This window comes from Petromyzon marinus, assembly GCF_048934315.1.
Source record: "Petromyzon marinus isolate PM22_M1 ecotype Great Lakes invasive population chromosome 67 unlocalized genomic scaffold, UKy_Petmar_22M1.pri1.0 chr67_unloc.6, whole genome shotgun sequence".
Taxonomy (NCBI): domain Eukaryota; kingdom Metazoa; phylum Chordata; class Hyperoartia; order Petromyzontiformes; family Petromyzontidae; genus Petromyzon; species Petromyzon marinus.
In genome coordinates this window covers 1,046,138-1,071,853 of record NW_027422596.1, presented here as the reverse complement: position 1 = coordinate 1,071,853, position 25,716 = coordinate 1,046,138, and the positions used below count along the sequence as shown (strand labels likewise).

General features: G+C 55.6%; 1 protein-coding gene across 6 annotated transcripts in view; it reads left to right on the top strand.

Annotated features, from left to right (window-relative positions):
- The window catches only part of LOC116957928 (venom prothrombin activator pseutarin-C non-catalytic subunit-like), a 158,420-nt gene that overhangs the window by 83,347 nt on the left and 49,357 nt on the right, over window positions 1-25,716 (top strand). For 5 of the 6 annotated variants that reach the window (XM_076058060.1, XM_076058058.1, XM_076058057.1 and 2 more), the window contains exons 9-15: window positions 3,326-3,503; window positions 6,191-6,287; window positions 13,442-13,638; window positions 14,939-15,101; window positions 15,147-15,236; window positions 21,096-21,302; window positions 21,764-24,457. In XM_076058060.1, the coding sequence (XP_075914175.1) occupies window positions 3,326-3,503; window positions 6,191-6,287; window positions 13,442-13,638; window positions 14,939-15,101; window positions 15,147-15,236; window positions 21,096-21,302; window positions 21,764-24,457 (3,626 nt within the window). The remainder of the gene's footprint in view (window positions 1-3,325; window positions 3,504-6,190; window positions 6,288-13,441; window positions 13,639-14,938; window positions 15,102-15,146; window positions 15,237-21,095; window positions 21,303-21,763; window positions 24,458-25,716) is intronic. The other variant, XM_076058061.1, reaches the window with a different exon arrangement.

Genomic DNA, 25,716 nt, shown 5'->3' with positions numbered 1-25,716 from the left:
AGTGTAGTCCTGCAGTGTAGTCCTACAGTGACCAGTGTAATACTACAGTGACCAGTGTAATACTACAGTGACCAGTGTAATACTACAGTGACCAGTGTAGTCCTACAGTCATCAGTATAGTCCTACAGTGACCAGTGTAGTCCTACAGTGACCAGTGTAATACTACAGTGACCAGTGTAATACTACAGTGACCAGTGTAGTCCTACAGTGACCAGTGTAGTCCTACAGTCACCAGTGTAGTACTACAGTCATCGGTGTAGTCCTACAGTCACCAGTGTAATACTACAGTGACCAGTGTAGTTCTACAGTGACCAGTGTAGTCCTACAGTCACCAGTGCAGTTCTACATTCATCGGTGTAGTCCTACAGTCATCAGTGTAGTCCTACAATTACCGGTGTAGTCCTACAGTCACCAGTGAAATCCTACAGTGACCAGTGTAGTCCTACAGTGACCAGTGTAGTCCTACAGTGACCAGTGTAGTCCTACAGTCACCAGTGAAATCCTACAGTGACCAGTGTAGTCCTACAGTGACCAGTGTAGTCCTACAGTCATCAGTGTAGTCCTACAGTCACCGCTATCATCACCATCATCATCATTACCATCATCTCCATCATCACCATCATCACAATCATTATCACAATCATCATCACCATCATCATCACCATCATCATCACCATCATCACCACCATCATCACCACCATCACCATCATCACCATCATCATCACCATCATCATCATCACCATCATCACCATTATCACCGTCATCACCACCATCATCACCACCATCATCATCACCATCATCATCACCATCATCACCACCATCATAACCATCATCATCACCACCACCTTCATCATCATCTCCATCATCACCATCATCACCATCATCATCTCCATCATCACCATCATCACCATCATCACCATCATCATCATCACAATCATAATCCCCATCATCATCACCATCATCATCACCATCATCATTACCATCATCATCTCCATCATCACCATCATCACCATCATCATCACCATCATCACCATCATCATCTCCATCATCACCATCATCATCACCATCATCATCACAATCATAATCCCCATCATCATCACCATCATCATTACCATCATCATCTCCATCATCACCATCATCACCATCATCATCACCATCATCATCACCATCATCACCGTCATCACCATCATCACCACCATCATTACCATCATCACCATCATCATCACCATCATCATCACCATCATCATCACAATCCTTATCACAATCATCATCACCATCATCATCACCACCATTACCATTATCACCATCATCATCACCATCATCATCACCATCATCATCATCACCATCACCATCATCACCATTATCACCATCATCACCGTCATCACCATCATCACCACCATCATCACCATCATCACCATCATCACCATCATAACCATCACCATCATCATCACCGTCATCATCACCGTCATCATCACCATCATCACCGTTATCACCATCATCACCACCATCATCATCATCATCACTATCACCACCATCACCATCATCACCATCATCACCACCATCACTGCCGTCACAATCATCGCTGCCGTCATAATCACCATCATCATCGTCATCACCACCATCACCACCATCATCACTATTACCATCATCACTATCATCATCACCATCACCACCATCATCATCATCACCGTCATCATCAACGTCATCACCATCATCACCATCATCACCATCATCACCATCACCATCATCACCATCATCACTATCACCACCATCACCACCATCATCATCACCATCACCACCATCACCACCATCATCACCACCACCATCATCACCACCACCACCACCACACCATCATCACCACCACCATCACCACCACCATCACCACCACCACCACCATCACCACCACCACCATCATCACCACCATCACGACCATCATCACCACCATCACCACCACCACTATCATCACCACCACCATCATCACCACCATCATTATCACCATCACCACCATCGTCATCACCACTATCACCACCACCATCACCACCATCGTCACCACCACCATCACCACCATCACCATCACCACTATCACCACTATCACCACCACCACCACCACCATCACCACCACCATCACCACCACCATCACCACCACCATCACCACCATCACCACCACCACCACCACCATCACCACCACCACCACCGTCACCACCATCACCACTACCACCACCACCACCATCACCACCACCACCACCGTCACCACCACCACCACCATCACCACCATCACCACCACCACCACCATCACCACCACCACCACCACCATCACCACCACCACCATCACCACCACCACCACCATCACCACCACCACCACCACCACCGTCACCACCACCATCACCACCATCACCACCACCACCACCATCACCACCACCACCACCGTCACCACCACCATCACCACCACCACCACCACCATCACCACCATCACCACCACCACCACCACCGTCACCACCACCATCACCACCACCACCACCACCGTCACCACCACCACCATCACCACCATCACCACCACCACCACCACCATCACCACCACCACCACCACCGTCACCACCACCACCACCGTCACCACCACCACCACCATCACCACTACCACCATCACCACCACCACCACCATCACCACCACCACCACCACCGTCACCACCACCATCACCACCACCACCACCACCGTCACCACCACCATCACCACCATCACCACCACCACCACCACCGTCACCACCACCATCACCACCACCACCACCACCACCGTCACCACCACCACCACCATCACCACCACCACCATCACCACCACCACCACCACCACCGTCACCACCACCACCATTACCATCATCACCATCACCACCATCACCACCACCTTCATCATCATCTCCATCATCATCTCCATGATCACCATCATCACAATCATAATCACCATCATCACCATCATCATCACCATCATCATTACCATCATCATCTCCATCATCACCATCATCACCATCATCATCACCATCATCACCATCACCATCATCACCATCTTAACCATCATCACTATCACCACCATCACCACCATCACCATCACCACCATCACCACCACCATCATCACCACCATCGTCATCACCATCACCATCATCACCACCATCATCACCATCATCACCATCACCATCATCACCACCACCACCACCATCACCACCACCGTCACCACCATCACCACCATCCTCACCATCATCATCATCAACATTATCACCACCATCGTCACCACCACCACCATCATCACCACCATCACGACGATCTCCCGTGGCGGCAGGGAGCTGCGCTCGAGCTACCTGGAGAACCGGGAGGGGCGCGTGGGCCGCTGGTACAAGAAGTCCATCTTTGTGCGCTATGAGGACGACTCGTTCCTGGAGGAGGCCCAGGTGGAGAAGGACGACTACCTGGGCATCCTGGGGCCCGTCATCCGCGCCAACGTCAACGAGTTCGTCGAGGTGGGGCTGACAAGCGCCGTCGTCATCATCGTCATCATCGTCGTCATCGTCACCATCGTCGTCATCATCGTCATCATCGTCGTCATCATCATCGTCATCGTCGTCATCAGGAGCGTCGTCATCGTCGTTGTCATCATCGTCATCGTCGTCGTCATCAGTAGCGTCGTCACCATCATCGTCATCAGTAGCGTCATCATCATCGTCACCATCATCGTCATCAGTAGCGTCATCATCATCGTCATCATCATCATCATCGTCGTCATCAGCAGCGTCGTCATCATCGTCGTCATCATCGTCGTCATCATCGTCGTCATCATCGTCTTCATCGTCTTCATCGTCATCATCGTCATCATCGTCGTCATCAGTAGCGTCATCATCATCATCGTCGTCATCGTCGTTGTCATCATCGTCATCATCGTCATCATCGTCGTCATCAGTAGCGTCATCGTCATCGTCGTTGTCATCATCGTCATCATCGTCATCATCGTCGTCATCAGTAGCGTCGTCGTCGTCATCGTGATCAGTAGCGTCGTCACCATCATCGTCATCAGTAGCGTCGTCATCATCAGTAGCGTCATTATCATCGTCATCATCGTCATCATCGTCGTCATCAGCAGCGTCGTCGTCATCATTGTCGTCATCATCGTCGTCATCATCGTCTTCATCGTCTTCATCGTCATCATCATCGTCATCGTCGTTGTCATCATCGTCACCATCATCGTCATCAGTAGCGCCGTCGTCATTGTCGTCATCAGTAGCGCCGTCGTCATCGTCATCAGTAGCATCATCATCATCGTCATCAGTAGCGTCGTCGTCATCATCATCGTCATCAGTAGCGTCGTCATCATCATCGTCATCAGTAGCGCCGTCGTCATCGTCATCAGTAGCATCATCATCATCGTCATCAGTAGCGTCGTCGTCATTATCATCGTCATCAGTAGCGTCGTCATCATCATCGTCATCAGTAGCGTCGTCATCATCGTCATCATCAGTAGCGTCGTCATCATCATCGTCATCAGTAGCGTCGTCATCATCATCGTCATCAGTAGCGTCGTCATCATCGTCATCATCAGTAGCGTCGTCATCATCGTCATCAGTAGCGGTGTCGTCGTCATCGTCATCAGTAGCATCATCATCATCGTCATCAGTAGCGTCGTCGTCATTATCATCGTCATCAGTAGCGTCGTCATCATCATCGTCATCAGTAGCGTCGTCATCATCGTCATCATCAGTAGCGTCGTCATCATCATCGTCATCAGTAGCGTCGTCATCATCATCGTCATCAGTAGCGGTGTCGTCATCATCGTCATCAGTAGCGTCGTCGTCATCATCGTCATCATTAGCGTCGTCGTCATCATCGTCATCAGTAGCGTCGTCATCATCGTCATCATCAGTAGCGTCGTCATCATCGTCATCAGTAGCGTCAGTGGTGGTAGTGATGTTAGTGGTGTTAGTAATGGTAGTGGTGTTAGTGGTGTTAGTGATGGTAGTGGTGTTAGTGATGGTAGTGATGGTAGTTATGTTAGTGGTGGTAATGATGGTAGTGATGTTAGTGGTGGTAGTGGTGTTAGTGGTGTTAGTGATGGTAGTGGTGTTAGTGGTGTTAGTGATGGTAGTGATGTTAGTGATGGTAATGATGGTAGTGATGTTAGTGGTGGTAGTGGTGTTAGTGGTGTTAGTGGTGTTAGTGGTGTTAGTGATGGTAATGATGGTAGTGGTGTTAGTGGTGTTAGTGGTGTTAGTGATGGTAGTGGTGTTAGTGATGTTAGTGGTGTTAGTGGTAGTGATGGTATTGGTGTTAGTGGTGGTAGTGGTGGTAGTGGTGGTAGTGATGGTAGTGGTGGTAGTAATGGTAGTGGTGGTAGTGATGGTAGTGGTGGTAGTGATGGTAGTGGTGGTAGTGGTGGTAGTGATGTTAGTGGTGTTAGTGGTGGTAGTGGTGTTTGTGGTGTTAGTGATGGTAGTGGTGTTAGTGATGGTAGTGGTGGTAGTGATGTTAGTGGTGTTAGTGGTGGTAGTGGTGTTTGTGATGGTAGTGGTGTTTGTGGTAGTGATGGTAGTGGTGGTGTTAGTGGTGTTAGTGGTGGTAGTGGTGTTGGTGGTATTAGTGGTAGTAGTGGTGGTAGTGGTGGTGTAAGTGGTGTTGTTGTTGGTGGTGGTGTTGTTGTTGGTGGTGTTCTTGGTGGTGGTGTTGTTGATGGTGTTGTTGGTGGTGTTAGGGCTGTTAGTGGTGGTGTTGTTGGTGTTGTTGTTTTTGTTGGTGGTGGTGGTGTTGTTCGAGGTGTTGTTGTTGGTGGTGTTGTTGGTGGTGGTGTTGTTGTTGGTGGTGGTGTTGTTAGTGGTGGTGTTGTTGGTGGTGTTGTTGTTGGTGTTGTTGTTGGTGTTGTTGTTGGTGGTGGTGTTCTTGGTGGTGGTGTGGTTGTTGTTGTTGTTGGTGGTGGTGGTGTTGTTAGTGGTGGTGTTTGTGGTGGTGGTGTTGTTGTTGTTGGTGGTGGTGTTGGTGGTGGTGTTGTTGTTGTTGGTGGTGGTGTTGTTGTTTGTGATGGTGTTGTTGGTGGTGGTGTTGTTGTTGCTGGTGATGTTGTTGGTGGTTATGTTAGGGGTGTTAGTGGTGGTGTTGTTGGTGGTGGTGTTGTTGGTGGTGGTGGTTGCTGATCGACATGATTCTGAACCCTGCCTGTCCCCAGATCGTCTTCCTCAACCTCGCCTCACGTCCGAACTGCATCTACCCCTTCGGTGTTCCCTTCCATAGCGAGTGGGGACCTTCAGACTGCTCCAACTCCAGTGAGACACTCACCACCACTCACCACCACTCACCACCACTCACCACTACTCACCACCACCACTCACCACCACCACTACCCCTTCGGTGTTCCCTTCCATAGCGAGTGGGGACCTTCAGACTGCTCCAACTCCAGTGAGACACTCACCCCTACTCACCACCACTCACCACCACTCACCACTACTCACCACCACCACCACCACTCACCACCACTACCCCTTCGGTGTTCCCTTCCATAGCGAGTGGGGACCTTCAGACTGCTCCAACTCCAGTGAGACACTCACCACCACTCACCACCACTCACCACCACTCACCACTACTCACCACCACCACTCACCACCACCACTACCCCTTCGGTGTTCCCTTCCATAGCGAGTGGGGACCTTCAGACTGCTCCAACTCCAGTGAGACACTCACCACCACTCACCACCACTCACCACCACTCACCACTACTCACCACCACCACTCACCACCACCACTACCCCTTCGGTGTTCCCTTCCATAGCGAGTGGGGACCTTCAGACTGCTCCAACTCCAGTGAGACACTCACCACTACTCACCACCACTCACCCCTACTCACCACCACTCACCACCACTCACCACTACTCACCACCACCACCACTCACCACCACTACCCCTTCGGTGTTCCCTTCCATAGCGAGTGGGGACCTTCAGACTGCTCCAACTCCAGTGAGACACTCACCACCACTCACCACCACTCACCACCACTCACCACCACTCACCACCACCACTCACCACCACTACCCCTTCGGTGTTCCCTTCCATAGCGAGTGGGGACCTTCAGACTGCTCCAACTCCAGTGAGACACTCACCACTACTCACCACCACTTACCACCACTCACCACTACTCACCACCACTCACCACTACTCACCACTACTCACCACCACCACCACTCACCACTACCACTCACCACCACTCACCACCACCACTCACCACCACCACTCACCACCACCACTCACCACAACTCACCACCACTCACCACTACTCACCACCACCACTCACCACCACTCACCACCACTCACCACCACCACTCACCACCAGTCACCACCACCACTCACCACCAGTCACCACCACCACTCACCACCACTCACCACCACCACTCACCACCACCACTCACCACCACTCACCACTACTCACCACCACTACTCACCACTACTCACCACTACCACTCACCACTACTCACCACCACCACTCACCACCACCACTCACCACCACTCACCACAACTCACCACTACTCACCACCACTCACCACCACCACTCACCACCACTCACCACCACTCACCACCACCACTCACCACCACCACTCACCACCACTCACCACTACTCACCACCACTACTCACCACTACTCACCACCACCACTCACCACCACTCACCACCACCACTCACCACCACTCACCACCACCACTCACCACCACTCACCACCACCATTCACCACCACCACTCACCACCACCACTCAACACTAGTCACCACCACCACCACCACTCACCACCACTCACCACCACCACTCACCACCACTCACCACCACCACTCACCACCACTCACCACTACTCACCACTACCACTCACCACCACTCACCACCACTCACCACCACCACTCACCACCACTCACCACCACCACTCACCACCACTCACCACCACCACCACTCACCACCTCTCACCACCACTCACCACCACCACTCACCACCACTCACCACCACCACCACTCACCACCTCTCACCACCACTCACCACCACCACTCACCACTCACCACTACTCACCACCACTCACCACAACCACTCACCACCACTCACCACCACCACTCACCACTCACCACTACTCACCACCACTCACCACAACCACTCACCACTACTCACCACCACTCACCACCACCACTCACCACTCACCACTACTCACCACTACTCACCACTACCACTCACCACCACTCACCACCACTCACCACCACCACTCACCACCACCACCACTCACCACCACTCACCACCACTCACCACCACTCACCACCACCACTCACCACCACTCACCACCACTCACCACCACCACCACTCACCACCTCTCACCACCACTCACCACCACCACTCACCACCACTCACCACCACCACCACTCACCACCTCTCACCACCACTCACCACCACCACTCACCACTCACCACTACTCACCACCACTCACCACAACCACTCACCACCACTCACCACCACCACTCACCACTCACCACTACTCACCACCACTCACCACAACCACTCACCACTACTCACCACCACTCACCACCACCACTCACCACTCACCACTACTCACCACTACTCACCACTACCACTCACCACCACTCACCACCACTCACCACCACCACTCACCACCACCACCACTCACCACCACTCACCACCACTCACCACTCACCACCACTCACCACTACCACTCACCACTACTCACCACTACTCACCACCACTCACCACAACCATTCACCACCACTCACCACCACCACCACTCACCACCACTCACCACCACTCACCACTACCACTCACCACCACTCACCACTACTCACCACCACTCACCACCACCACTCACCACCACTCACCACTCACCACCACTCACCACCACTCACCACCACCACTCACCACCACTCACCACCACCACTCACCACCACTCACCACCACCACTCACCACCACCACCACTCACCACCACCACCACCACAACTCACCACCACCACCACTCACCACCACCACCACTCACCACTCACCACCACTCACCACCACCACTCACCACCACTCACCACCACTCACCACCACCACTCACCACCACTCACCACCACTCACCACTACCACTCACCACCACTCACCACTAGTCACCACCACCACTCACCACCACTCACCATCACTCACCACCACCACTACCTCACTCACCACCACACACCACCACCACTCACCACCACCACTCACCACTAGTCACCACCACTCACCACCACCACCACTCACCACCACTCACCACCACCACTAGTCACCACCACTCACTACCACCACTCACTACCACCACTCACCACCACCACTCACCACCACCACTCACCACCACCACTCACCACCACTCACCACCACCACTCACCACTACTCTCCACCACCCATCACCACCACTCACCACCACTCACCACCACTCACCACCACTCACCACCACCACTCACCACCACCACTCACTACCACCACTCACTACCACCACTCACCACCACCACTCACCACCACCACTCACCACCACCACTCACCACCACTCACCACCACCACTCACCACTACTCTCCACCACCCATCACCACCACTCACCACCACTCACCACCACTCACCACCACCACCACCACTCACCACCACCACTCACCACCACTCACCACCACTCACCACCACCACTCACCACCACCACTCACCACCACCACTCACCACTCACCACCACCACTCACCACCACCACTCACCACCACCACTCACCACCGTGGTGACAGTTGCTGCTATTAGGTAGTTTGGTTGGTTTGTGAGAACCCTTCAGCACCCGACTGAGTGGGTGAGTGAGTAGGTGAGTGAGTGGGTGAGTAGGTGAGTGAGTGAGTGGATGAGTGAGTAGGTGAGTGAGTGGGTGAGTAGGTGAGTGGGTGAGTGAGTGGGTGAGTGAGTAGGTGAGTGGGTGAGTGAGTTAGAAGGTGGCTGAGTGAGTGAGTAACTGGGTGAGTGAGTAATTGAGTGGGTGAGTGGGTGAGTGAGTAAGTGAGTGGGTGAGTGAATGAGTAAGTAAGTGGGTGAGCGAGTGAGTGAGTGAGTGGGTGAGTGGGTGAGTGGGTGAGTGAGTGATTGAGTGGATGAGTGGGTGAGTGGGTGAGTGAGTAAGTGAGTGGGTGAGTGCGTGAGTGAGTAAGTGAGTGGGTGAGTGAGTAAGTAAGTGGGTGAGCAAGTGAGTGAGTGAGTGGGTGAGTGAATGAATGAGTGGGTGAGTGGATGGGTAAGTAAGTAGGTGAGTGAGTGACTAAGTTAATGAGTGGGTGAGTTAGTGGGTACCTAAGTGGGTGAATGAGTGGATAAGTGGGTGAGCGAGTGGGTAAGTGGGTGAGTGAGTGACTAAGTGGGTAAGTGAGTGGGTGGGTGAGTGGATAAGTGGGCAAGTGAGTGGGTAAGTGGGTGAGTGAGTGGGTGAGTGGGTTAATGAGCAAGTGGGCGAGCGAGTGAGAGAGCTAGCAAATGAACGATTGAGTGAGCGAGTCAGTGAGCGAGCTAGCAAATGAAGGTGTAAATCAGTGAGTTAGTGAATGAGCAAGTGAGCGGGCAATCTAACGAATTAACGAGTGAGTGAGCGAGTGAGCGAGCTAGCGAATGAGCGAGTGAGTGAGCGAATGAGCGAGTGAGCGAGTGAGTGAGTGAGCGAGTGAGTGAGCAAGTTAGCGAATGAACAAGTGAGTGAGTGAGCGAGCTAGCGAATGAGCGAGTGAGTGAGCGAGTGAGTGAATGAGCAATCTAACGAATTAACGAGTGAGTGAGCGAGCTAGCGAATGAGCGAGTGAGTGAGTGAGCAAATGAGCGAGTGAGCGAGTGAGTGAGTGAGCGAGTGAGTGAGCAAGTTAGCGAATGAACAAGTGAGTGAGTGAGCGAGCTAGCGAATGAGCGAGTGAGTGAGCGAGTGAGTGAATGAGCAATCTAACGAATTAACGAGTGAGTGAGTGAGCGAGTGAGCGAATGAGCAATCTAACGAATTAACGAGTGAGTGAGTGAGCGAGCTAGCGAATGAGCGAGTGAGTGAGTGAGCGAGTGAGTGAATGAGCAATCTAACGAATTAACGAGTGAGTGAGTGAGTGAGCGAGTGAGCGAGCTAGCGAATGAGCGAGTGAGCAAGTTAGCGAATGAAAGAGTGAGCAAGTGAATGAGTTTGCGATCTAGCGAATGAACGAGTGAGCGAGCTAGCAAATGAAAGAGTTAGTGAGCGAGCTAGCTAATGAATGAGTGAGCAATCTAGCGAATGAACGAGTGAGCGAGTGAGCTAGCGAATGAAAGAGTGAGTAAGTTAGCGAATGAATGAGTGAGTGAGCGAGTCAATGAGCGAGCTAGCAAATGAGCGAGTGAGCGAGCGAGCTAGCGAATGAAAGAGTGAGTTTGCGATCTAGCGAATGAACGAGTGAGCGAGCGAATGAAAGAATTAGTGAGCGAGCTAGCTAATGAATGAATGAGTGAGCAATCTATCGAATGGACGAGTGAGTGATTGAGTGAGTGAGCTATCGAATGAGAGAGTGAGTGAGCTAGCGAATGAATGAGTGAGTGAGCGAGTCAATGAGCGAGCTAGCGAATGAGCCAGTGAGTGAGCTAGCGAATGAAGAATAACCGAGTGAATTAGCGATCTAGCGAATGAGCGAATGAAAAAGTGAGTGAGCAAGTGAGCAAGCTAGCGAATGAGCGAGTTAGGTAGCGAATGAATGAGTGAGTGAGCGAATCAGTGAGCGAGCTAGCGAATGAAGGAGTAAGTCAGTGAGTTAGTGAATGAGCAAGTGAGCGAGCAATCTAACGAATTAACGGGTGAGGGAGTGAGTGAGCGAGTGAGTTTGCGATCTAGCGAATGAACGAGTGAGCGAGCTAGCGACTGAAAGAGTGAGTGAGCTAGCGAATGAATGAGTGAGTTTGCGATCTAGCGAATGAATGAGTGAGCGAGCTAGCGAATGAAAGAATTAGTGAGCGAGCTAGCTAATGAATGAATGAGTGAGCAATCTAGCGAATGGACGAGTGAGTGATTGAGTGAGTGAGCTATCGAATGAGAGAGTGAGTGAGCTAGCGAATGAATGAGAGAGTGAGCTAGCGAATGAGTGAGTGAGCTAGCGAATGAATGCGTGAGTGAGCGAGTGATTTTACAATCTAGCGAGTGAGCGAGCGAGTGAGCGAGCGAGCTAGCGAATGAAAGAGTAAGTGAACGAGCTAGCGAATGAACAAATGAGTGAGCAATGTAGCGAATGAACGAGTGCGTGAGCGAGTGAGTTAATGACCGAGTGAGTGAGTGAGTTAGCGAGCTAGCGAATGAGCGAGTGAGTGAGCGATCTAGCGAATGAACGAGCGAGCGAGTAAGTGAGCGAGCAAGTTGGCCAATGAACGAGGGAGCGAGCAAGTGAGTGAGCGATCTAGCGAATGAGCGAGTGAGCGAGCGAGTGAGTGAGCGAGCGAGTGAGCGAGCGATTTAGCGAATGAGCGAGTGAGCGAGCGAGTGAGTGAGCGATCTAGCGAATGAGCGAGTGAGCGAGCGAGTGAGTGAGCGAGTGAGTGAGCGATCTAGCGAATGAGCGAGTGAGCGAGCGAGTGAGTGAGCGATCTAGCGAATGAGCGAGTGAGCGAGCAAGTGACTGAGCGAGTGAGTGAGCGATCTAGCGAATGAGCGAGTGAGCGAGCGAGTGAGTGAGCGATCTAGCGAGTGAGCGAGTGAGCGAGCGAGTGAGTGAGCGAGTGAGTGAGCGATCTAGCGAATGAGCGAGTGAGCGATCTAGCGAATGAGCGAGTGAGCGAGCGAGTGAGTGAGCGATCTAGCGAGTGAGCGAGTGAGCGAGCGAGTGAGTGAGCGAGTGAGTGAGCGATCTAGCGAATGAGCGAGTGAGCGAGCGAGTGAGTGAGCGATCTAGCGAGTGAGCGAGCGAGTGAGTGAGAGATCTAGCGAGTGAGTGAGCGAGCGAGCGAGCGATCTAGCGAATGAGCGAGTGAGCGAGCGAGTGAGTGAGCGATCTAGCGAATGAGCGAGTGAGCGAGCAAGTGAGTGAGCGATCTAGCGAGTGAGCGAGTGAGCGAGCGAGTGAGTGAGAGATCTAGCGAGTGAGTGAGCGAGCGAGCGAGCGATCTAGCGAATGAGCGAGTGAGCGAGCGAGTGAGTGAGCGATCTAGCGAGTGAGCGAGCGAGTGAGTGAGCGAGCGAGTGAGTGAGCGATCTAGCGAGTGAGCGAGCGATCTAGCGAATGAACGAGCGAGCGAGCTGGCGAATTAACGAGTGAGCGAGCGATCTAGCGAATGAAAGAGCGAGCACAGCAGAGCGAGCGACAGCCCGTGCCGAGCATAACAAAAAACACCCCCGACACACACAGAGAGCGTGACCTTTAACCTGCCCCCCCCACCCCCCACCACACCCCCACCTCCCCCCCCACCTCCTCCCCCGCCCAGGTGAGCACGTGCCCCCCGGCGCGAGCCGCACGTACCGCTGGAAGGTGTCGGACAGCGCGGGGCCCCGCGAGGGCGACCTCCGCTGCCTCACGGGCGCCTACGTTGGCGCGGTGGACATGGCACGAGACGTCGCCTCGGGGCTGCTGGGGCCGCTCGTCATCTGCAAGCCCGATTCACTCAGCCCCATGGGACGCCAGGTGACGGGTGATGGTGGGGCGGAGTGGCTGGGGGAGGCGGAGGAGTTGGGCTAGGGGGAGGCCCAACAACATCACCCCACAAAACCCTCCACCCCTACCGAACTCCACCCCACCACAATTCCACCCACCACCACCACAATTCCACCCACCCCACCAACACCCCAACCACCCCTACGCACCCCCACCATCGCCCCCCCCCCCCCCTGCCACCCTGCGTTGGCTGGGTCACGTAGCCCGCATGCCCAGCCACCGCTTGCCCACCCAGCCTCCTCATGCCCAGCCACCACGTGCCCAGCCACCGCTTGCTCAGCCACCGCTTGCTCAGCCACCACGTACCCAGCCACCGCGTGCTCAGCCACCACGTGTCCAGCCTCCTCATACCCAGCCACCGCTTGCCCAGCCACCACGTGCCCAGCCCCCACGTGCCCAGCCACTGTATGCCCAGCCACCACGTGCCCAGCCACCACGTGCCCCCAAGCAGCTTCTGTTTGGCCGCATAGAGGGAGCTAAACGGGCACCACACGAGCTGGAGAAGAGATGGAGGTACAGCTGGTGGTGCATCTATCGGTCATCTCAGTCGGTCAACCCGTGGCACCTGCTGGGTCTGTCCCGTGACCTCCTCCTGCACCTAGCCTGGCACAGTAGGGGGGTACAGCTGGTGGTGCATCTACCGGTCATCTCGGTCGGTCAACCCGTGGCACCTGCTGGGTCTGTCACGTGACTTGCTCCTGCACCTAGCCTGGCACAGTAGGGGGGTTACAGCTGGTGGTGGATCTACCGGTCATCTCAGTCGGTCAACCCGTTGCCACCTGCTGGGTCTGCCACGTGACCTCCTCCTGCACCTAGCCTGGCACAGTAGGGGGGGGGGGGGGTACAGCTGGTGGTGCATCTACCAGTCATCTCAGTCGACCAACCCGTGGCACCTGCTGGGTCTGTCACGTGACTTCCTCCTGCACCTAGCCTGGCACAGTAGGGGGTACAGCTGGTGGTGCATCTACCGGTCATCTCAGTCGACCAACCCCATGGCACCCGCTGGGTCTGTCACGTGACCTCCTCCTGCACCTAGCCTGGCACAGTAGGGGGGTCTGTCCCGTGACCTCCTCCTGCCAGCGGCGAGCCTTGGACACTTCACGTGGCAGCCTCAAAGTGGTGCACCTAGCCTGGCACGGGCGCCGCGGTGACGTCACCGCCACTTAGTGGCGAATTTTCGGGTGTTGTTGAAATCACGGTTGTGGTTGTTGTGGTTGTGGTTGTTGTTGTTGTTGTGGTGGTGGTGGTGGTGGTGACCGCGCGTCAGCAGAAACGCGTGGATGAGGAGTTGTTCACGCTCCACACGGTCTACGACGAGAACCTGAGCTGGTACGCCGAGGAGAACGAACGGAACTACACTCAGCGTGCTGCTGGTGGCCCCGGTGCTGGTGGCCCCGGTGGTGGTGGTGACGGTGGCCCAGGTGGTGGTGGTGGTGACGGTGGCCCAGGTGGTGGTGGTGGTGGTGGCGGTGGCCCAGGTGGCCCAGGTGGTGGTGGTGGTGGTGGCGGTGGCCCAGGTGGTGGTCGAGCCGACGATGCTGGATTCTACAAGTCTAACCTCATGGCCAGTGAGTGTCTCACGCTGTGTGTCTCACGCTGTCTCACGCTGTGTGTCTCATGCTGTGTGTCTCACGCTGTGTGTCTCACGCTGTGTGTCTGTGTGTCTCACGCTGTGTGTCTCACGCTGTGTGTCTGTGTGTCTCACGCTGTGTGTCTGTGTGTCTCACGCTGTGTGTCTCATCATGTCTCACGCTGTGTGTCTGTGTGTGTCACACTGTGTGTCTCACGCTGTGTGTCTCATGCTGTGTGTCTCACGCTGTGTCTCACGCTGTGTGTCTCATGCTGTGTGTCTTACGCTGTGTCTCACGCTGTGTGTCTCACGCTGTGTGTCTCACGCTGTGTGTCTGTGTGTCTCACGCTGTGTGTCTCACGCTGTGTGTCTGTGTGTCTCACGCTGTGTGTCTGTGTGTCTCACACTGTGTCTCACGCTGTGTGTCTCACGCTGTGTGTCTGTGTGTCTCACGCTGTGTGTCTCACGCTGTGTGTCTCACGCTGTGTCTCACGCTGTGTGTCTGTGTGTCTCACGCTGCGTGTCTGTGTGTCTCACGCTGTGTGTCTCATCATGTCTCACGCTGTGTGCCTGTGTGTCTGTGTGTCTCACACTGTGTGTCTGTGTGTCTCACACTGTGTGTCTGTGTGTCTCACACTGTGTGTCTCACGCTGTGTGTCTGTGTGTCTCACGCTGTGTGTCTCACACTGTGTGTCTCACGCTGTGTGTCTGTGTGTCTCACACTGTGTGTCTCACGCTGTGTGTCTGTGTGTCTCACACTGTGTGTCTCACGCTGTGTCTGTGTGTCTCACGCTGTGTGTCTGTGTGTCCCACGCTGTGTGTCTCACGCTGTGTGTCTGTGTGTCTCACGCTGTGTGTCTCACGCTGTGTGTCTGTGTGTCTCACGCTGTGTGTCTGTGTGTCTCACGCTGTGTGTCTCATCATGTCTCAGGCTGTGTGTCTGTGTGTCTCACACTGTGTGTCTCACGCTGTGTCTCACGCTGTGTGTCTGTGTGTCTCACACTGTGTGTCTCACGCTGTCTCACGCTGTGTGTCTCACGCTGTGTGTCTCACACTGTGTGTCTGTGTGTCTCACACTGTGTCTCACACTGTGTGTCTCACGCTGTCTCACGCTGTGTGTCTCACGCTGTGTGTCTCACGCTGTGTGTCTGTGTGTCTCACGCTGTGTGTCTGTGTGTCTCACGCTGTGTCTCACACTGTGTATCTCACGCTGTGTGTCTGTGTGTCTCACACTGTGTCTCATGCCGCGTGTCTCACACTGTGTCTCACGCTGTGTGTCTGTGTGTCTCACGCTGTGTGTCTCACGCTGTGTGTCTCACGCTGTGTCTGTGTGTCTCACGCTGTGTCTCATGCTGTCTCACGCTGTGTGTCTCACGCTGTGTGTCTCACGCTGTCTCACGCTGTCTCACGCTGTGCGTCTCACGCCGTGTCTCATGCCGCGTGTCTCACGCTGTGTGTCTGTGTGTCTCACACTGTGTCTCACACTGTGTGTCTCACGCTGTGTGTCTCACGCTGTGTGTCTGTGTGTCTCACACTGTGTGTCTCACGCTGTGTGTCTCACGCTGTGTCTCACACTGTGTGTCTCACGCTGTGTGTCTGTGTGTCTCACGATGTCTCACGCTGTGCGTCTCACGCTGTGTGTCTGTGTGTCTCACGCTGTGTGTCTGTGTGTCTCACGCTGTGTGTCTGTGTGTCTCACGCTGTGTGTCTTACGCTGTGTGTCTCACACTGTGTGTCTCACGCTGTGTGTCTGTGTGTCTCACGCTGTGTGTCTGTGTGTCTCACGCTGTGTGTCTCACGCTGTGTGTCTGTGTGTCTCACGCTGTGTGTCTGTGTGTCTCACGCTGTGTGTATCACGCTGTGTGTCTCACGCTGTGTCTGTGTGTCTCACGCTGTGTCTCACGCTGTGTGTCTGTGTGTCTCACGCTGTGTGTCTCACGCTGTGTGTCTGTGTGTCTCACGCTGTGTGTCTGTGTGTCACACACTGTGTGTCTCACGCTGTGTGTCTCACGCTGTGTGTCTGTGTGTCTCACGCTGTGTGTCTGTGTGTCTCACGCTGTGTGTCTCACGCTGTGTGTCTCACGCTGTGTGTCTCACGCTGTGTGTCTCACACTGTGTGTCTCACACTGTGTGTCTCACGCTGTGTGTCTCACGCTGTCTCACGCTGTGTGTCTCACGCTGTGTGTCTGTGTGTCTCACGCTGTGTGTCTCACGCTGTGTGTCTGTGTGTCTCACGCTGTGTGTCTGTGTGTCTCACGCTGTGTGTCTGTGTGTCTCACGCTGTGTCTCACGCTGTGTGTCTGTGTGTCTCACGCTGTGTGTCTGTGTGTCTCACGCTGTGTGTCTCACGCTGTGTGTCTGTGTGTCTCACGCTGTGTGTCTGTGTGTCTCACGCTGTGTGTCTCATCATGTCTCACGCTGTGTGTCTGTGTGTGTCACACTGTGTGTCTCACGCTGTGTGTCTCATGCTGTGTGTCTCACGCTGTGTCTCACGCTGTGTGTCTCATGCTGTGTGTCTTACGCTGTGTCTCACGCTGTGTGTCTCACGCTGTGTGTCTCACGCTGTGTGTCTGTGTGTCTCACGCTGTGTGTCTCACGCTGTGTGTCTGTGTGTCTCACGCTGTGTGTCTGTGTGTCTCACACTGTGTCTCACGCTGTGTGTCTCACGCTGTGTGTCTGTGTGTCTCACGCTGTGTGTCTCACGCTGTGTGTCTCACGCTGTGTCTCACGCTGTGTGTCTGTGTGTCTCACGCTGCGTGTCTGTGTGTCTCACGCTGTGTGTCTCATCATGTCTCACGCTGTGTGCCTGTGTGTCTGTGTGTCTCACACTGTGTGTCTGTGTGTCTCACACTGTGTGTCTGTGTGTCTCACACTGTGTGTCTCACGCTGTGTGTCTGTGTGTCTCACGCTGTGTGTCTCACACTGTGTGTCTCACGCTGTGTGTCTGTGTGTCTCACACTGTGTGTCTCACGCTGTGTGTCTGTGTGTCTCACACTGTGTGTCTCACGCTGTGTCTGTGTGTCTCACGCTGTGTGTCTGTGTGTCCCACGCTGTGTGTCTCACGCTGTGTGTCTGTGTGTCTCACGCTGTGTGTCTCACGCTGTGTGTCTGTGTGTCTCACGCTGTGTGTCTGTGTGTCTCACGCTGTGTGTCTCATCATGTCTCAGGCTGTGTGTCTGTGTGTCTCACACTGTGTGTCTCACGCTGTGTCTCACGCTGTGTGTCTGTGTGTCTCACACTGTGTGTCTCACGCTGTCTCACGCTGTGTGTCTCACGCTGTGTGTCTCACACTGTGTGTCTGTGTGTCTCACACTGTGTCTCACACTGTGTGTCTCACGCTGTCTCACGCTGTGTGTCTCACGCTGTGTGTCTCACGCTGTGTGTCTGTGTGTCTCACGCTGTGTGTCTGTGTGTCTCACGCTGTGTCTCACACTGTGTATCTCACGCTGTGTGTCTGTGTGTCTCACACTGTGTCTCATGCCGCGTGTCTCACACTGTGTCTCACGCTGTGTGTCTGTGTGTCTCACGCTGTGTGTCTCACGCTGTGTGTCTCACGCTGTGTCTGTGTGTCTCACGCTGTGTCTCATGCTGTCTCACGCTGTGTGTCTCACGCTGTGTGTCTCACGCTGTCTCACGCTGTCTCACGCTGTGCGTCTCACGCCGTGTCTCATGCCGCGTGTCTCACGCTGTGTGTCTGTGTGTCTCACACTGTGTCTCACACTGTGTGTCTCACGCTGTGTGTCTCACGCTGTGTGTCTGTGTGTCTCACACTGTGTGTCTCACGCTGTGTGTCTCACGCTGTGTCTCACACTGTGTGTCTCACGCTGTGTGTCTGTGTGTCTCACGATGTCTCACGCTGTGCGTCTCACGCTGTGTGTCTGTGTGTCTCACGCTGTGTGTCTGTGTGTCTCACGCTGTGTGTCTGTGTGTCTCACGCTGTGTGTCTTACGCTGTGTGTCTCACACTGTGTGTCTCACGCTGTGTGTCTGTGTGTCTCACGCTGTGTGTCTCACGCTGTGTGTCTCACGCTGTGTGTCTGTGTGTCTCACGCTGTGTGTCTGTGTGTCTCACGCTGTGTGTCTCACGCTGTGTGTCTCACGCTGTGTGTCTGTGTGTCTCACGCTGTGTGTCTGTGTGTCTCACGCTGTGTGTCTCACGCTGTGTGTCTCACGCTGTGTCTGTGTGTCTCACGCTGTGTGTCTCACGCTGTGTGTCTGTGTGTCTCACGCTGTGTGTCTCACGCTGTGTGTCTGTGTGTCTCACGCTGTGTGTCTGTGTGTCACACACTGTGTGTCTCACGCTGTGTGTCTCACGCTGTGTGTCTGTGTGTCTCACGCTGTGTGTCTGTGTGTCTCACGCTGTGTGTCTCACGCTGTGTGTCTCACGCTGTGTGTCTCACGCTGTGTGTCTCACACTGTGTGTCTGTGTGTCTCACACTGTGTGTCTGTGTGTCTCACGCTGTGTGTCTCACGCTGCGTGTCTCACGCTGTGTGTCTCACACTGTGTGTCTGTGTGTCTCTCACTGTGTGTCTCACGCTGTGTGTCTGTGTGTCTCACGCTGTGTGTCTGTGTGTCTCACGCTGTGTGTCTCACGCTGTGTGTCTCACGCTGTGTCTCACACTGTGTGTCTGTGTGTCTCACGCTGTGTGTCTGTGTGTCTCACGCTGTGTGTCTCACGCTGTGTGTCTGTGTGTCTCACGCTGTGTGTCTGTGTCTCACGCTGTGTGTCTCACGCTGTGTGTCTGTGTGTCTCACGCTGTGTGTCTCATCATGTCTCACGCTGTGTGTCTGTGTGTCTCACGCTGTGTGTCTGTGTGTCTCACGCTGTGTGTCTGTGTGTCTCACGCTGTGTGTCTCACGCTGTGTGTCTCTCGCTGTGTGTCTCACGCTGTGTGTCTGTGTGTCTCACGCTGTGTGTCTCACGCTGTGTGTCTGTGTGTCTCACGCTGTGTGTCTCACGCTGTGTGTCTCACGCTGTGTCTCACGCTGTGTGTCTCACGCTGTGTGTCTCACGCTGTGTGTCTGTGTGTCTCACGCTGTGTGTCTGTGTGTCTCATTCTGTGTGTCTCACGCTGTGTGTCTCACGCTGTGTGTCTGTGTGTCTCACGCTGTGTGTCTCACGCTGTGTGTCTCATGCCGTGTGTCTGTGTGTCTCACGCTGTGTGTCTGTGTGTCTCACGCTGTGTGTCTGTGTGTCTCACGATGTCTCACGCTGTGCGTCTCATGCTGTGTGTCTGTGTGTCTCACGCTGTGTGTCTGTGTGTCTCACGCTGTGTGTCTGTGTGTCTCACGCTGTGTGTCTCACGCTGTGTGTCTGTGTGTCTCACACTGTGTCTCACGCTGTGTCTCACACTGTGTGTCTCACGCTGTGTGTCTCACGCTGTCTCACACTGTGTGTCTGTGTGTCTGTGTCTCACGCTGTGTGTCTCACGCTGTGTGTCTCACTCTGTGTGTCTGTGTGTCTCACGCTGTGTGTCTGTGTGTCTCACGCTGTGTGTCTGTGTGTCTCACGCTGTGTGTCTCATCATGTCTCACGTTGTGTGTCTCACACTGTGTGTCTCATCATGTCTCACGCTGTGTGTCTCACGCTGTGTGTCTCATCATGTCTCACGCTGTGTGTCTGTGTGTCTCACGCTGTGTGTCTCACGCTGTGTGTCTGTGTGTCTCACGCTGTGTGTCTCACGCTGTGTGTCTGTGTGTCTCACGATGTCTCACGCTGTGCGTCTCATGCTGTGTGTCTGTGTGTCTCACGCTGTGTGTCTCACGCTGTGTGTCTCATCACGTCTCACGCTGTGTGTCTCAAAGCCGCGTCTCATCCCCCCGTCTGCCGCCCCTTGCCCCCGCTCCGCACCCACAGCCGTCAATGGCTACGTGCACGGGCCCGTTGTGTCGGCCTGCCCGGACGTGCACGTCATCTGGCACCTGCTGGGCCTCGGCTCGCAGGGCCTGGTGCTGCCCGTGGGCGTGGAGGGCCACGCCCTCGCCACGAGCCACGGGGCCCAGCCCGCCGTGGCCCTCTACCCCGGCTCCTTCGACACCGTCATGTTCGCCACCACCCACACAGGTGGGGGTGGGGGCGGTGGTGGTGGTGGCGGTGGTGGTGGCGGTGGTGGTGGTGGTGGTGATGGTGGTGGTGGTGGTGGCGGTGGTGGTGGTGGTGGTGGTGGTGGCGGTGGTGGTGGTGGCGGTGGTGGTGGTGGCGGTGGTGGTGGTGGTGGTGGTTGCGTTGGTGGTGGTGGTGGTGATGGTGGTGATGGTGGTGGTGGTGGCGGTGGCGGTGGCGTTGGTGGTGGTGGCGGTGGTGGTGATGGTGGTGGTGGCGGTGGTGGTGGTGGCTGTGGTGGCGGTGGTGGTGATGGTGGTGGTGGCGGTGGTGGTGGTGGCTGTGGTGGCTGTGGTGGCGGTGGTGGTGGCGGTGGTGGTGGTGATGCTGGCGGTGTGGATCACACGGCTCAAGGTCTCTGCTCCTCCGCTGCCTTCCTTTCACCTCCGCCCCCCCCCCCTCCCCGGCCCCTCCCGCCTCAGGCCGCTACCCATTCGGCTACCTGGGTGACGACGTGCATCTCTCGGGCATGCGGGGATTCCTCATCGTGGAGACGTGCGAAGAGGAGGCCGACCCAAGCGACGCCGACTCCTCGGCCATCTGGGTCCTTCCCGCCTCCTCCTCATCCTCCTCATCCTCCTCATCCTCCTCATCCTCCTCCTCATCCTCCTCATCCTCCTCCCCGGTGAACGCCGGCGACTCGGAGCGTTTCTCTTCCAAGCAGTCGCCACCGCCCGCACCGCCCGCGACGCAGGATGCCCACGACCACATCTGCGTCGTCTTCCCGGACGCCTGCGGCGACGACGGGCGGATCAACCTGCGCTCCTTCTCCTCCTCCTCCTCCTCCTCCTCCTCCTCCTCGTCGTCTTCGTCGTCGTCCGCCGGGCGGCCCGCCGGGCGGCGCACGGCCGCGGCCGCCGCCGACTCCGGCGTCGTCCGCACGATGAAGAAGTTCCGCCGGGGGTGGCTCGGCAAGCGGGCGGGAGACGCGGCGGCGGAGCGGGGGCGGCCGCGGCCGCCGCTGTCGGAGGCGGACGACGAGGAGCTGAAGAGGGCCCTGGGGATGGAGGCGGACGGGGCGGGAGACAAGCCACGGTGGTGGGGGGGAGGCACGGCCGTGCACGTGGGAGACGACGATTACGCGGACGGCGGCGGCGGAGGAGGAGGTGAAGTAGGAGGAGGAGTGGTAGGAGAAGTTGGAGGAGGAGGAGGAGGAGGTGTAGGAGGTGTGGCAGGAGATGAAGTAGGAGTAACAGGAGGTGTAGGAGGAGGTGTAGGAGGTGTAGGAGGAGTAGCAGGAGGTGTAGCAGGAGATGAAGTAGGAGTAGCAGGAGATGAAGTAGGAGTAGTAGTAGATGTAGGAGGAGATGTAGTAGGAGTAGTAGGAGGTGTAGGAGGAGATGAAGTAGGAGTAGTAGGAGGTGTAGGAGGAGATGAAGTAGGAGTAGTAGGAGGTGTAGGAGGAGATGAAGTAGGAGTAGTAGGAGGTGTAGGAGGAGGTGTAGGAGGAGGTGTAGGAGGAGGTGTAGGAGGAGGTGTAGGAGGAGGTGTAGGAGGAGGAGCAGCAGGAGGGGTGCGGCCGTCCGCCAACGCCGCCGCAGCTCCGGGCGGCGGCGCTCCAACCGCACTGCCGACCACCGAGCCACCGCCACTGCCACCGCCGTCGCCGTCGTCGGAGGCGGAGTCGGAGGCGGAGTCGGAGGCGGAGTCGGAGTCGGAGGCGGAGTCGGAGGCGGAGTCGGAGGCTGAGTCTGAGGGTCGCGGGGACATGAGCGTCTTTGAGCGGCGGTGCGCGCAGTCCGCCGGCGGCTCCTGCGGCCTTGCAACGCGGCCGCGCGGCGGCCCGCCGACGCCGGAGGCCGACGGCGATGGCGCCGTGCCGGGCAGCCGCAAGGACGCCCTGGGACCCTCCGGGGTGGACGCGGGTTACGGCGGCGACGGCGGCGACGGCGGCGACGGCGGCGACGGCGGTGCGGCGGTGCCGGAGCTCAGGATCGTGCCGCTTGACGTGGCACAGGCCGCCGGTGAGCTGGGATTGGCGGCGGGGCCTGAGCGAGGAGGAGTTGGAGGAGGAGGAGGACCGCGGCTGAGGAGGGGAGATGCGGCTGAGGCGGAACCGGCGAAGCGAACGCCGTCGTCAGGGCCACCGTCGCCACGGCTACCTTCGTCATCGTCACCACCACCATCATCAAAAGCACCACCACCATCATCGCGACCACCATCGTCACCACCATCACCAGCACCACCACTATCATCACGAGCAACAGCACCATCACGACCATCAACACGACCACCGCGACCACCATCAACACGACATCAATCACCAGGATCACCATCACCACAACCATCGTCACGACCAACACCACCATCGTCACGACCACCATCACAACCATCATCAGGACCACCATCACCATCATCACGACCACCACCATCACGACCATCATCACGACCACCATCACCATCATCACGACCACCACAATCATCATCACAATCACACCAACCACCACCACAACCATCATCACGACCACCACCACCACAACCATCATCACGACCACCATCACCATCATCACGACCACCACCATCACAACCATCATCACGACCACCATCATCACGACCACCACAACCATCATCACAATCATCACGACCACCACCACAACCATCATCACGACCACCATCATCACAACCACCACCACATCCATCATCACGACCACCACCACCACATCCATCATCACGACCACCACCACATCCATCATCACGACCACCACCACCACCACATCCATCATCACGACCACCACCACCACATCCATCATCACGACCACCACCACCACATCCATCATCACGACCACCACCACCATCATCACGACCACCACAACCATCATCACGACCACCGCCATCACCACCACAACCATCATCACGACCACCGCCGTCACCACGACCATCATCAAGACCACGACCACCGTCGCCACCAACATCACCGTCACTGTCATCAGCACCACCACCGCCATCGCCAGCCATCGCGGGCGACTGGCCTGCTGACGAGCCCCACGCGGGCGACACCATTCAGCTGCGCTCCGGCCACGGAAAGCCGGGCGGCGGTGCCGGTGGCCGGGCAGTGGAGGGCGTTCTTCCCGGTGATATCCTGGAGGCGGACTATGACTACGGCGGCGACAGTGCGGGTACAGCGGCGAGCGACTCGCCGGGACGCGTTCTCTCGGTTTCCGTTTCGTGTTTCTCAGTGTTCACTGTTGGAGGCCTCACTTAGACTTCACCCTTACAGGGCTCCCATAGACTTCACCCTTACAGGCCTCCCATAGACTTCACCCTTACAGGGCTCCCATAGACTTCACCCTTACAGGGCTCCCATAGACTTCACCCTTACAGGGCTCACTTAGACTTCACCCTTACAGGGCTCCATAGACTTCACCCTTACAGGGCTCCCATAGACTTCACCCTTACAGGGCTCCCATAGATTTCACCCTTACAGGGCTCCCATAGATTTCACCCTTACAGGGCTCACTTAGACTTCACCCTTTCAGGGCTCCCATAGACTTCACCCTTACAGGGCTCCATAGACTTCATCCTTACAGGCCTCCCATAGACTTCACCCTTACAGGGCTCCCATAGACTTCACCCTTACAGGGCTCCATAGACTTCACCCTTACAGGGCTCCCATAGACTTCACCCTTACAGGGCTCCCATAGACTTCACCCTTACAGGCCTCACTTAGACTTCACTCTTACAGGCTCCCATAGACTTCACCCTTACAGGGCTCCATAGACTTCACCCTTACAGGGCTCCCATAGACTTCATCCTTACAGGCCTCCCATAGACTTCATCCTTACAGGCCTCCCATAGACTTCACTCTTACAGGGCTCCCATAGACTTCACCCTTACAGGGCTCCCATAGACTTCACCCTTACAGGGCTCCCATAGACTTCACCCTTACAGGCCTCCCATAGACTTCACCCTTACAGGGCTCCCATAGACTTCACCCTTACAGGGCTCCATAGACTTCACCCTTACAGGCCTCACTTAGACTTCACCCTTACAGGGCTCCATAGACTTCACCCTTACAGGGCTCCCATAGACTTCACCCTTACAGGCCTCACTTAGACTTCACCCTTTCAGGCCTCACTTAGACTTCAATGGTAAAGGCCTCCCATAGACTTCACCCTTACAGGCCTCACTTAGACTTCACCCTTTCAGGCCTCACTTAGACTTCAATGGTAAAGGCCTCCCATAGACTTCACCCTTACAGGGCTCCCATAGACTTCACCCTTACAGGGCTCCCATAGACTTCACCCTTACAGGCCTCCCATAGACTTCACCCTTACAGGCCTCTATGGACTTCACCCTTACAGGCCTCCCATAGACTTCACCCTTACAGGGCTCCCATAGACTTCACCCTTACAGGCCTCCCATAGACTTCACCCTT